This window comes from Ambystoma mexicanum, chromosome 2p (genome assembly GCF_040938575.1).
Source record: "Ambystoma mexicanum isolate Mex_15411 chromosome 2p, UKY_AmexF1_1, whole genome shotgun sequence".
NCBI classification, from domain to species: Eukaryota; Metazoa; Chordata; class Amphibia; order Caudata; family Ambystomatidae; genus Ambystoma; species Ambystoma mexicanum.
In genome coordinates, this window is record NC_090923.1 from 801138567 (window position 1) to 801153299 (window position 14733).

At 45.5% G+C, this 14733-nt stretch overlaps 1 protein-coding gene across 5 annotated transcripts in view; it reads right to left on the reverse strand.

The window, feature by feature from the left end:
- Window positions 1-14733, reverse strand: part of SIPA1L3 (signal induced proliferation associated 1 like 3) — a 1632279-nt gene that overhangs the window by 421659 nt on the left and 1195887 nt on the right. For all 5 annotated transcript variants that reach the window (XM_069644476.1, XM_069644475.1, XM_069644474.1 and 2 more), the window contains one exon: window positions 6856-6980. In XM_069644476.1, the coding sequence (XP_069500577.1) occupies window positions 6856-6980 (125 nt within the window). The remainder of the gene's footprint in view (window positions 1-6855; window positions 6981-14733) is intronic.

The following is a 14733-nucleotide window of genomic DNA, read 5'->3' on the forward strand; positions in this document are numbered from 1 at the left end:
GAATCCATGGGAACCTTGGGTAAGGAGTTGCCACACTGTGGAGCCGTGTTGAACAGAGGGCCTACCTTGTCTTAACAGGAGGTCCTGGAGACAAAGTGCTTAAGGTGGGGAGGAGGGGAAGTGTGGAAGATTGCCCTCCACCATGACAAATGATTCTTCAATACCCTGTGACTGAGATTGCTGCAGGCTAAACATGAGTCCCAGCTGTGGGCGGGCCCCAAGCACAAGACAGAGTGCATAGGGGTCCGAAGCTGGGAACGAGCGGTCGCATGAGGCACATCTCGTGAATCCTCCTGTGGCCAACATGTGCTGGTTTAGGCGAGGCACTGAAGGGAAGTAAAATATGAATTGAAAAAACAACAGCAGAAAGCTAAAAAAAAGTCTCTGCGCTGGCTGCCAGGTCTGACACCATCCATGTAGAAAAAGGGACTGAAGGGAGGCGTCGGAAGGCGGGGCCTCGGCTCAGTTTTTCGCTGTCAAAGGTTTCGGTACCGTCCCCATGTTGGGTGACGCCCACATGGATGGAGGAAAGCGGACGGGACATACGAGTATCGAAAGCGGCAGAGAGGTGAAGGAGAATGATGACAGCATTCGCTGTTCTTTTTAGGTTGTCCCAAACAGAAACTAGGGAGGGCTCAGTAGAAGAGAGGGGTCTGAAGCCAGATTGGGCAGGGTCAAGAACGTTGTTGGCTTCAGTGAAGTGGCAAAGTTGCTTGTATGCTGTGCTGTCCATGGGTTTGACCATGAAACGGGTGTTGTAAATGGGCTGAAAGTTCTGGGGAATGTGTGGGTCGAGCGTAGGTTTCTTGAGGAGGGGTTTGACATACAAGGTTTTGAAGGATGTGAGGGATTGGTTGTGGATTGAGCGTGCACTGTATGCCTGCGCAGGTTGATGTTAGGATGTTGAGGAGAGTCGTTGGCCAACGGTCCTCAAGGGATCCTGATGGGCGGCTTTATGCTAGGTATGAGAGGAACTCCTGGTGTGAGATCGGGGAGAAAGAGGTGACGGTTTGCATTGGGAGGGAGTTGGGATAGAGAGTGGGGGGGGGCATTGTTGCTATTTTAGAGATGATGGACATTTGTCTGTTGATAGCGATGTTGTGAAAATGTTCAGAGAAGGCATAGCATAGGATTGGGAGTTAAGTGGAGCAGGGGTTGAGCAACCTGTCCATTCTTATTCAGAGATGATTCTGTGCAATTCCTTGCTTGGGCTGTGAGGGTTCAGGATTCTGTTGCCATAGAATGCTTTTTGGGATATTATGGTTTCTGATCTGTTGGCTCTTGATAGTCTTGCCGGGTGGGGTGGGGGGAAGGGGGGTTTGTTTGGAGGGTTTGGGCTGGTTCTACCGGTCTGCTCATAGACAGTGCTTGAGAGTTTTCAGACATTTGAGGTGGGTGGTGTACAATTTTGGTGTGGGGCCTGATCTTTGAGGGGTCCGTTTTGTCAGAGTGAGGGGTTTGAGGGAGCTGGAGAGCCAGTGATCGAATATTAATACGATGGGAGGGGGCTTCATGGAGGGAGAGTACTGGGAGTGAGTTGAGGAGGAAATTGGCTAGATCCGGGGCGATAACGACTTTACTCCAGAGTGGGGTATGGGATGGGGCAGAGGTTGGTGGTGGTGGGCCTGTCCTTGGGATGGGGTCAGTGGTGGAGATGGTATAGAGAAGAAGATTACTGAGTGATCTGTCCATGTTAGGGGGCAGTGGAGGCAGGGTGGATATGATGTTTGTTGCATTGAAAACCACATTGAGTGTGTGGCCTGCAGTGTGGGTGGTAGACAAATGCTTTGTGTCAGATTGAAAGCTTCCAAGTTATCTGTGAGAGCGCGGGTCAGAGGTTTGAAGGTGAGTCAAACCAAATGTTGAAGTCACTTAGTATGGTGAGTGCTGGATGTTGGTTGAAGGTAGTTGACAGAGCTTCACTGAGTGTGTCTGCAAAGTTTTTGCTGTAGCCATGGGGTCTATAAATAAGTAGTAAGATGTGGGAAGTAGCGGGTGAGAGTTGGAATTTTACAGGTAGGGATTAATAACATTTGGTGAACACCTTTACTCCGAAGGGCAAGGCCTTGAATTGATAAGTGTTTTCCTGCAGCCTTGAATCGGAGGAACAGTCTGTGCCACCAACAGATGAGGCTATGGGACATTCCCTAGGTCCAGAGAAGAGAGAAAAAACTTCTCAGGTGGCTCAAGATGTGCTGGAGCGTCCCCATGCAAAAAGTTGGAGACTTTAGAAACTTGTTGAGTCTTCAGCCTCCTAACTTTCTTTACCAGAAAGTCTCTGGAGTATACTCCAGTGTCCCGCAGGTGCGCTGGTCCAACTCGATTCCCCTTTCTTGAGGAGGTAATGTACCTCTTGTAGGAGGAGTATAAGGTGTTTTTCTGCCGTTGGAACGGGAGGAACTGATGGGAGAGGCATCTGAACTCCAGGGTATAGCCGTGTTGAATGATGGACAACACCTATTTGTCAGTGGTGATGGATTTCAACTTCACAACAAAGTTGATAAGCCGCCCTCCCACTGGGGTGTCGAAGTGGCGGGTTGGGCCCAGAGCCGGGGCAGGTCTGTTTTGGTACTTGGTGTCTGGATGAAACGCTGCATTGTCGCTGGTTTCCTTGATAAGCTTGTGATCTTTCCTTGTAACCCTCTAGGGCCGTGCCTGTGTGGGATGTCTGCGGTTGATGATAGGGGGGAGTGGGGTTTCTAGAATCCCTCAAAGTCCTTGAAAAACTTGATTTTCCTAAGTGAAAGGACTGGTGCTGTTGTTGTAGAGTACTCCTAAGGAACAAGCCGTTTCAGTATCAGCCTTGATGGCCTGCAGGGTTTCATCCACTTTCTTTCCAAATAGATCTATTCCGTCAAACGGCATGTCAATGACCTTGGATTGGACCTCCGGTCAGAAGGTGGTAGTCTTAAATTAAGCAGCTGCCCCGTTACCCATCTGGCGGGATCCTGTGTCAGCGATATCCAGAGGTGTAAGCGCATCATCCCGCTTATCTCAGGAAGAAAGTCAAGGATTGGACCCAGCTTAAACCAGAGCTCCCAGTCTCTGTGTGGCTGTGATTGATGCTGCAGTTTCAGTTAAGCCGTGTTGGGATTCACGATTCGGATTTGGAACTTCCACATTTAATTGCTGCGGATGTACAGGTAAGCCCCAAATCTAGGCGTTTTTCACGACCAAACATGTCCGCCGCCATAATGAGGCCAGCACCATGCATAGGATGCCTGCCTAATGGCCCTCCTGCACTCCCTGCGTATTGGCCAACAACTGCATACTTAAACAGACCCGGGGAGCTCGCAGGCGAAGCCGGTACCACACAAAGGCCCAACACTAAGGCATGCAACCTCTGTCTGGTTCTGTTCGGTCATGGCCGGCGCACAGGCCTACATTAGTGCACCATGCCCTATTGATGCAGCACCGGTCTGCAAACTTTCATTGGAACCGCTCGCCAAAGTCACAGAGCTGTGAGTCTGGGTCTCCCTGCCCAGTTCCATAAGACACAAGGTATTGCACACATTGCCTCTTGCAAGACGCTGCTTCACCCAGCTGTCCACGTTAATGACTGCCAAAACACACTGTTCCTTTCCACACTGAAACATCCTAACGCAACTATGAACAACCTTGGATGGGGTTCCGAGCAATCTTCTCACATCAAGCAGGACCCCCCCCCCTTCCAGGCCTGTGACCCAATTCGCCCCTAAAACTCTGCCTCTCCACCTGCCTGCACCCTCCCCACTATTGCCTCCCGCACTGCTCAATCTGTACTCTCTCGACCTTGCAGGTCCTGAGCTACTTGCTGAGCAGCTCAGCGCCACTATGCTGAAGTAACCCAGGTAGCCTTGAACCATCACCTCTTTGGATGCCTCACTGTACCCACTTCCACCCTCAACCATATTGCTGCCTCCTGTCATGTCAACCCAACACCGTCCCAGACCCATGCAATACAGGCATGCTCTATGCCCTACAGCACTCAGCATGTCGTATTTCTCCTCAATCTCATACTTCCCACACTACACACCCATCTTCGGCCTACCCACACCTTTATTCCAAACTCCTCTGCTCGGTCACATCACGCTATCCGGATCTAGTGACCAACAGTGCAGCCTCCACCACATGGACATCTCAGCACTGCTCCCAAGCACTCCTGAATGCCAATACCTCACACAAAGCCATGCAGCAACTATCTGATGGCACCCCTGCCTAGGATCGAAACGGTGACAAACTCTTCTCCATAACCCAAGCTAAATCAACATCCGTGACCGACCTCTCATGCCACATTGTAGAACAGTACAGAAATACCAGGGTCACCTCTCGCACCGCCCTCCATCCCTGCCCAACACGCGCATTCTGCCCATTGATAAGCCTCCACCATTACCATCCACTAAAACAACTGCGCTGTCATCAATGGACACTCACATGCAACACATGCCATTGAGATCCACAATCTCATTATTGACCTCCGCTGAGACCTGCTTGCCATCTCCGAATCCTGGCTCATAGCCATCCCTCTCAACTACTCCATCTTCAGGGAAGATCGTACTAACACCGTAGGAGGTGGGGTCACCCATTTGCAAACTCCTTCCTTCTCATCAGAAGCATTCCTACCCACCGACCTCACATGCCAGACTACAAAACACTACTACTTAAAATCACAATCAACCCACAAACCACGTACATCATCGTTCTTCTCTAATGGCAACCCAACTCCATCAGTTCCCCTGAGTTGGCCATCCCCCTCTTGAAGACAGCCACAAAATCATATTAGGCGACGTCAACCTGGGATTCAATGATCTAGTAGATACTAAAGAAGCCTCACTTCTACAGGCCCTTCAGGATATTAACTTCACCCAGCTTGTCACCTCATGCACAGATGCCAAAGGATGTATACTAAACTGGATACTCACCACCATCAACATCTCGTACATCTCTCCAGATGACTGGTCGCATCATCTTATTGAAATTGACGTCTCATGAAAAATCTCCCCCGACCACCACACCATGCCACAGCCCCATTCTTATCCGCAATACATGCAAATGTACACATGAGGCACTCAATCCCACCTCTCCACCTTGCTCTCCTCCACCACGCCAGTAAACAGCCGCCTATCACCATCCATTTTCTCCATGGAGCGTGTCCATTTTGTATATCCTATCATCAATTTTTAGGACAGTGTGTCCATTTTGTTTATGCTAATTATTTTAAGTATTCTCTGCGTAGTGAGTCTACATTGTACATCCCTACCGCCATTCATTGTGTTGATGTAGAGTGCACATTTTATACATTCCTACCACCATCCATATTTCTCCGACAAATACAATCAAAAAGTAAGCAACATACACAAAACGCATGTGAGAGAAAAGGGTGTCTGGATACCTTTGAGAGCTCAGAAAGAGGGATTTTAACTCATGGAAAGGGCATCCAACGCCCACTTAATGTCATACCAATGGGTATAGTGCTACCACAATCGAATTGGCAAATACATTTCCTGAAAACGGCTCTTGTGGAGCTTTATTAAACCTTGAGTCTGAGGTGGAAGTCTTTGCCGAATTACACCAAGCAGCTTGTTTTGGCCCAAAAGGAGCAATGTCATAGGGCTTTGTAGGCCTTTTATTAATGCCCTTTTCATACAGGACAATCTTCAACTAGAGCCAGTGCTTTAAGAGCCAGCATTCACCTCCCCTATCAAAGTGAAGAAAAGGGTGGCTTGGGCTTGATCATTGCCACTTCCCTTGACCAAACTTGGGTGCAAAGATAGAGTAAACCTCCAACCAACATCAAATATCTTCAGACATGTCTTGGGATTTTGTTTTTAATAACAAAGCACGTGGATACTCACTAAATCCCAAATACAAACGCAATTGATATTCATACCTGGAAACAACAAACATCCTTTCCACATAGGTCGTAAGTGCTCATGTCATGTATTGCACTTCCGAGGATTCCTGGCTTTTCAGGTAACTCTACTTTGCATTCTATTTTCCAGGGCTCGAAATTAAGATTGGATAAGCAGGAGCTTAAAGAAGCTCCTGGGTATCCAGCATCAGCCAGTGACCAGGAGCTACCAATGGGGAACGAGGAGCTAGTACATTGCATTCCACAAATCTAACTTCCACATAAGATACAAACTTATCATTTTGTCCATTATTTATACCTCAAATGGTGTATGAATGTTTCAATGTTTGTTTTTAGATTGTCCCAAAGGAACACAGTTAAATTCAGATAGTTGTGTTTGTTCGGCATCTGTTGGCCTGGGGAGCCAAAAGTAGCTCCTGGTAGGTAGCTGTTGCTTTCAAGCTGACCAGGCTCTTCTAGGCTACAGGCAGGAGCTAAATAGCACCCTGAATTTCGAACCCCGATTTTCCTCACAATATGGGCCTATAATACCGTGCAAGTAAAGTTTTAATGGATAAAAATTGAGTACGCAGGGGCACTTTCCAGCTTTACTTCCCAGTTACTTTATAGAGCCTTCACAGGCATCATGTTTCTAGCAAACGTATTCCGTTAATCGATTTGGTTTAAATTTAGTGAAACAACGCAGAATGGATGCACAGAGGCTGCGGAAAGCTATATTGTACAGTGTTTATTTAATTTCCAAAATGGATAGGTATGGAAAAATGAACTGGCAAAAGCAATATGCTGACATACATTCATGCTCATTTATTAAACGAAGAACCTAAAGCCACAATGTTAAAATTCCACCAATATCAGCAGCAAATGATACAAAGTGCTCTTTACACAATATATAGAACTTAGGCTATGGAACAGATGTGTTTAAGATGCCCAGAAATGTTGGTGGATGAGATCGAAAACGCTTTCAAAAACCTTTTGGCAATGTGGTTTATAAATGAAGCGCTTACCGGGTTTCTGTCTCTCCATGGTGCTCTCTTGACTTGTCACGCCCCCAGAGGACGAATCGCCGCTTGATAATGCTTCATGGCTGTGTTGCTGCTCAAATGGTAAAGGTCGCGGAGGGGTTCCGTATCTGCAAACAGAACGGGAATATGTGCAAAGAAGACTAACAGAAGGAGTGTGCAGGTCAAGTACGGTATTTTGCTATCTATACTTAATTAGCAAGACAGAACGCAGAAGTACACCAACTGGAATAGCAAAAAGCATTCTCACTAGGGTGGAAAGAGAAAGAATGCACGAATAATTAAAAGTCACTGTGAATTAACTTTGACACCTTAAAGCACACTGCTAAAAATATCGTTCAGAGCAGTTATCACAACTAAAAGGTGCGGAAATTAGGAGAAGAGATGTGCATAGGGGAGAGGCTGGGATCCTTCATACAATGTACAGCCTAGTGGGTGAAAGGCCGCATAAGGAACTGCATTTGAAATTACACCGTTATAATGATTCAAAGCCCCCCGCCTTGAAAAGAAAAAAAATAGAAAATCGCAGATGAGCTGAAGCCAGTCCGGTTTTCTTAGCATGAGAGCGTGGTTTCTATTGCCCAGTATAAAATGCAAACCACTGGTCTTGGAATAACGCAATTATTATTGTTTTTTTTTATTTGTGTTTTAGTTCACAAAACTTTACACTTTTATTACAAATATTGAATTCATCAATATATATAATTTCCAAACATAGTTGGTGCCGGTATCTTAACGTGTCCGCCATGGTGAAATGGGGAAATACCGCCCCATTCCAAGCATGGCGGGGCAGTATTTCCCCATTTCCCCATGGCCCTTCCCCATTCCCATTTTTGCCCCATAGGGCATAATGGGAATGGCGAAGGCGCCAAGTACGGTACCGCAAAGGGACCATACTTACCGCGAAGGTCCCTTTGCGGGTCCCTACTTTAACGGCTGGTCTAGACCGGCCGTTAAGGTCGGGTCCCGCAAAGGGACCTCGTAATTAGGCGCTAATGGGTTAAAGGCGCTGCAGCCTTTTACGGTGCCGTTAACCCATTAGCGCCAGGGTCGTAATGAGGCCCATAGTGTCTTGAAATCATATCCAATTATAACATACTAAAGGCACCAAACCCACAAGCACATTTCATACACATATCACAGCAGTGTTAATACAGAGCCACCTCTCGGCTGCTACAAATTCGCAGGTTCCAAGAGAGGCTTAATCCTTAGCCATAGTTTGCTAGCTCATTAGCCTCTTTGGTACTTCAGAACGTCAGAACAATTACATGGATACGTTTATAGAGCAGCTGTATTGTACTTCGTCTATAGCACAGTGGCATGTGCACTCTGCACACCTTGTAATGTAGAACCTTAGCTACGGTGCCTCAATGCCAGTGCAGAAGAATTCCCTGGGATCCTGAAGAACTTCAAGCAATAGAGGAAAGATGGCTGCAGGGCAGACAGTCAGCCCTATTGGTAGGTGACTGTCTCCGAGAAATACTTTTTGATGGTCAGCTCCATTTCCCAAAAATTGGCAAAATCAGATCAGGCAGGTAAGGAGGTTTTCTTTTGGTTAGTCTTCTGAGTCATTGGCAGCTTAGCTTTCGATTTAGGTGTGCACGTGTGTTCCTCTCAGAGCTGCTGCCCGTTTCGCTACTAGACTACACGACTTACAAATATAACATTAGGAACGGCCATTCATCGAAAAACACAACACAGGAGGTACAGAAATGGCCTCTGAACGCACTCACAATGTCTTTCGGAACGTTTTTTGTTATTTCGGATTTCAATTATAGGTTTCTCAATAAGGTGCTAATGAAAAATGTATTCCTTGAAAACAAACTCAGGAAACTGGTGTTATGGGACAGATGGCACTGTGAGCAGACATTTCTGAAGAGCCCAAAGGCAACTACCAACAAATGCCGTACAACAGATTCTACTGATGCCCTGTTGATCGCATGTTCGATATTCAATGAGATTCTAGCTTCAGGAAGGAACACAGCACTATACATCTTTAGGGGTTACATGCATACGTTACAGGGTGTTAAGTAAGAGCCTGAAAAGACAATTTGGCTCAGATCAGGTGACTTTTTAGCAACACAATAGTAAGAAACTACAAATGTTTGTTGAGCAGAAAGCAATCATTTACATATAATGCAGGAGCTGCTTTCAAGAAACAAGCATAGACACATTGCTTCAGATAATCTAGGTTCCTTTAATAAAAAGGAACGTGTGACTAGCGAAGAACACACGCATAACCTGCTGGTGGGCTGTAGTGAAAGGCGAGGAACAGGAAATGGTAGTTTGAACTTTCCAGCAGAAGAAACCTAACCACAAGTGGCAGCTTCCCGTCTTAAACAGCACATAGCGAGTTCAAGAGATGCCTTTCTTTTTTTACACCAGTTAGATCTGAAAAGACACCAATAGACACCTAATACATGCACACAGTTAAGTTTGTGAAAGCAAGTGTCGCTCTTTACCTCTTCAGAAGCTCAGTTACTATAATAAGAGTTTGAAGTTGTGTAGGAGCAAATGACACGCTTTGCTCGTTCCGCGAGTAGAAGCCCAGTCACTCTAAGGGAGACAACCAGTGGTCACCGACAGCACCCATTTTCTTACGTTTCCACATAGGAATGTAGTATGTGTAAGCAAAGCAAAGGAACGCTCTTAAGCGCTAGGTAATAAGCTCCAATATGGCATGATATGACGCTCAAGTCTGATCCCTTTTCACATATAAAAGGTGATCTAAATGGGCAGAGGAAAGGAAACGCAATCAGCAGAACTCAAGCACTGGGTGCTGGCAAGAGATTGAGCATCGCAGGTCCCACAGCAGAGGAAGATGCAGGCCCAACTGACAAGAAGCCGTGGTTGATCCGTATGCAGCACAGCTTGCCCTAATGCATGAGTTAAATGTGGAAGTCTTGCTGTGTGCAGGTTGAGACTAAAGGCGTTTGGTATGTTACACATTGGTATGTTACACCATAGCATAGATCAACATAACAGAAATCCCATGTCACTCACAGTTGCTAAACTAGAATGATTACTTGTTCTTTTCTCTATTAATGTAAATCATGCTCTTAGCTTAGACTGCAGTTCTTCTCATATATATGGTAAAGTGCTATGTCATAGTTGCTTTTGTTATAGCGTTTACAATGCAAATTACAGCTTGTAGGAGATAGCTGCAATATTAACAATACATTAACCTGCTATCCTCAGTGTCGGCTTCATATTTCTGAGTAGTGCTTGAGAATGTTGTCTCTCAGAGTCCAAAAGAACTTCACAAAATATCCTGGCTGTATTTTTGTTAATTATGCTAAGGGGTGCGAACACTCAGGAAGACTGTCCCAGAACTAGGCCAAACTCCTGGGGCACCCATTATCATAAATATGACTTCTGATTTCATGTCCACTTTCCACAGCCAACTAAGGTGGAGGGAAGAGGTCAGAAATCAAGCTTGACCAACAGGCAATCAAGTCAGGTGGCACCCGTAATAGATGCAACGTCTTAGAGATGACCAGAGCATTACTAATAATTAAATAACTTCATGTCCCAGTAAAAGGACAGGGCAACATTTATTTTCTAAAAAGCTTTTTTAAATAAGAGGTTAGAGTGAGTACAGAAGATGGTTCACCAGGAAATCAATATTCCCATCCATTGTAGAATGGCGCTATATAAATTGGCTTCGATCAGCGCACTGTTAGGCAGTGAATACCAACTTTACAGTCGCAGTACCGCAACTTGGTGGATTGCCAGCAGAATCGCTGTTTACTTACTTAAAGACACCAGCCAATTATATGAAAATATCCTGGTGAGGGGAGACTTAGACACCATCCAGTATCGCCCATACCAGTTTCCTGAATTGGCTTTAACACATACAAATCATGTCAACTGGTTTGGAGGTAATCCAGTTTACCCACAAACAAGTGCAAGGCATGGGCCGTAAGCCACACCAATCTGTCACTAGAATTCTTGGCCGGGTTTCATCCAAACCGTGGAGGCCCATATCTGCAAACTGACTACCAATTGCTAGCCACTCATTTTGATATTGCACAACATTGCGCTACAATATGCAGCTCAGCAAGGTATAGCACCTGCTCAACAACCTCAAAGACAGCTGGATGCAGGTGGGGTACAACTACAGACATTGAGAATTATATCGGGATCTTGTCCGTCCAGAAATGAAGACATACCCAAGTGGTATTCAGAGAAAATAGGGCAATTGCAAGCAGCCTACCCCCAAGTTACCCCCCCCCAGCACAGACATAGGGCACTAGCCATGTTCCTCCCATCTGGCTGCACACCGCCTTTAGCAAGCTGTTTTATTTACAGCTGATAGGCACGCCGTCCATCACATCACTAACACCAATACTAGCAGACATTATGGGAACACAAGCCGCAGCCCAGCATTGAGGCCTGTCCATAGCATCTAATATTTATCAAATGGTTGAGAGCATAATTCTACTCTTATTGAAAAGAGATCTTGCAAGGTTAGAAGTCCATAGGAAATTGTCCCAATTGAAAAAACAAAAAAAAAGGGAGCAATTTGGGGACATAGTGACATCCACTTATCAATCGCTAGGCAGGGAGCACCTAGGAGAGACCTGCAGAGACAAAGAAAAAGGTTAACAAAGATGTTAAGCCAGATAAGGGAGGCCCTCGAAAGGGCGAGGATCGTTCCATGGTAAAAAGGGCAGCAAAGGACAGAGAGGCGACAATTGTCGCCAATAGAGGAAGAAAAATATTATGAGCACAGGCCTAAAAATGAGAAAGCTACAGGATAGGCAGGCCACGCAGTGGCAAGGCAACCACAGAGGTAGACTATCATGGGGCAAGCCTGGGGGACAGTCCCATTTCAGATCTACCTACTATGATTTTAGAGATAGGAGACACATGAAGAGTCCGCAAAAATACACTGATAAGGGTCTGTCTCCTTTCCACAGGCAAGGACACCAGATCGTTCTAAGGCTGAGGGGAAGGAAGTGAAGGTTGAGAAAAAACACAAGGCAGCCCTACAGGTTTCACAGAATGCAGAGTCCACGTACTCAATCGCTTTGTTGCCAAGACTAAGCGACACATGGATTGGATCAATATATTAGACTACGGGTCTGACATTTCCATATTTGAATGCAGCCACAAGGCACTATTGGAGCACACAAGGGCACACATGAATGCACAGATCACTACATCCACTGGGCAGACATTACCATATAATGAAGTGTATTTTGTAATAATTCAGCTGGAAGACGAACACCCCAAAAATATTGAGGCACTGTTTTGGCCACAGCTACACATCCAATATAAAGGACTGTTAGCATTTCAAGACTGGCCACCATTCTATGTACGACAAGCACCCAGAGGTGAGGAAGTGGTAAGGCCTGCTTTTTCAAGCGAAGTGAGTGGGGAACTAATGCAAAAATATGCAAGGAACTGGTCAGCACTGGCAGCAGTGCAGCCGTTTAAAAATCATGTAGGGCATGATAAGGAATGTCCAGCGCATGCGATTCCAGTACTGAAACCACCCCGCCACAAAGGCAGTATCCAGTTAAGCCACAGGCAGTTGCCCATATGCAAACCATAGTAGACCAGCTAATGGACCAGAAGGTGAATTTAAAGCAAGCTAGCCCACATAATAGTCCAGTGCTCCCAGTGTTAAAACCTGATGGTACTTACCGTTTTATTGTGGGTTTGTGAATTTTGAATGAACATAGCAAGACAGAAGCATTCCAGAACCAACACAGTTCTGGATTGTTAGCCCTACTTACAAAGATGTAAATATCAAACAAACCCTTATCTAGGTAATGGGTATTTCACACAACCCTGACGTGTAGACAGCCAGAAATACACTGCATTCACATTTAAGGGGACATGTCCAGTTCGCTAGAATAATGGAGGGGGTATAACAACGCACATAGCACGTTCTCAAGTACAATACAGAGCTTACTTGCAGACATTTCTAATTGTTGGCAGTATGTAGATGATATTTACATCACCAATGAGAATCTCAGTGAACACTTGCAACAAGTAGAGGCATTCACACATTAGCTGCAAAAGGATACCCGATTAACTTTTTTTTAAAAAAATCAAGAATAGCTCATTGTGAGGTTACCTTTCTAGGATTCACTCTTTCAGATGAGGGTAGAGGTTTGTCAGCAGATTATCTTGACAAGTGTGCCAGGATACGACCACCTACCACGCTTAGGCAGTTACAGGCTATTCTAGGATTGTTGAATTTTGGCAGATCCTAGGGCTCTAATTTTGCTGAGCTAGTGAAGCCATTGTATGCTTTGCTAAAACCGAATTTGCAGGACAGAAATACAGATGAAGACTTAGAAATAAACTTGGTGGTGGGAGATAAGGTGTTCACATACACAGTGTACAATCTAGGGGAGACTAAACCAATTGCATATAAGTCGCATGTATATTCCACACCTGAGTTAAAATGTGCACCTGAGGAGAACATTCTGACTTCTGTTCAGATGATTATTTGGAATGGCCATTGGCAGTGACACGGTCCAAGCGCGCTGCCGCATGCGCAGTAGTCGTAGGACACTTCACACATGAAGAAGCATTTATACACACTGATATTGCCACAAAGCATCTGGGAGGAATGTCTGCACAGACTGCTGAATTGCATGGATTACTACTTGCATTGCGCCAAGCAGATTCAGGGAAACCCACTTTAGTAGTCTCAGATTCAGATTACATTGTTAGGGCTCATAGCACTGATTTGCATTGGTGGATGCAGAATGACTTCAGAGACATTAGGCATACACTATTGCTTCCAGGCAACTCTGGAAGCAGGTTTGGGATCTTAAACAGACATGCCCTTTGCTATGGGCAATGCACACAAGAGCACATACCAAAGGGCACATTCATAGCACTGGCAATGCATTGGAAGATAATTATGCCAAAGAGCACAAAGTGATAGAAACAATAGCAGCCATAACTCGCTCAGCGACTACAATGGATGAGGAAATAAAAGAGGCTTGTTTAGGTATTGTACCTAGGCCAAAATGTTTCCCCAGTAATTATGTTTATGACATTGAAAATAACAAAGCAAGTCACCATTCCTATGAAAAAAAGAGGATCCTATTCGAAGATTAACCCCTAATAGAGCAGACAGTGAAATGATTATTGCAGCCACACACGCTGGACTTGCATCTGCCCATTTTGTGGGGAGTGCAACTGCACAGCTGCTCCTCGACTGTTACTGGTGTCCAGGGCTACGACAGCAGATGAAAATATGTATAGCAAACTGTGACACATGGTTAAAGACAACTGTGGACCACCTTTGAGAAAGGCAACCTCGCCCTTTGAGAGCCAATATATGAATCATTTAGGCCCACTATCAGCAATAAGTAAGAACAAGTACATTCTAGTAATAGTGGATTCTTGCACTAGGTTTACTTGGATGATTCCTCAAAAGAAAGACTGCAAATCAGTGCTACAGGCACTTAGGGGTGTAGTAGTGATGACCGCAACTAAAACGTTCCATGCTGATAAGGGTCCGGCTTTTTCGGGGCGGGCTCTGAAGGCGGCATTGGAAGCATGGGGAACAGAGTTGCACTTTTCCAATCCTTTACGAGCTAAACGATAGAATTGTGGAGAGTGCGAACCAGACCATAAAAGTGAGCCTGACTAAATGCATTTTGTCACTGGGAGGTAACTGGTTAGACCATGTGCCATTAGTGATCAGGAGTTTAAATAATTTACTACTCCAGTCTCTATGCAACGGTAAAACTCCATTTGAACTCTTGTTTGGGATAAGATGTATATGCCTAATCTGCATACTCTTCCCAGCCCCCTCTCCAGGCACGAACAACTGCTGGTGACAACGCTGCTGAGGTAATCCCTCCAGGTGGAAGCTGCTGAGGCTAGTCC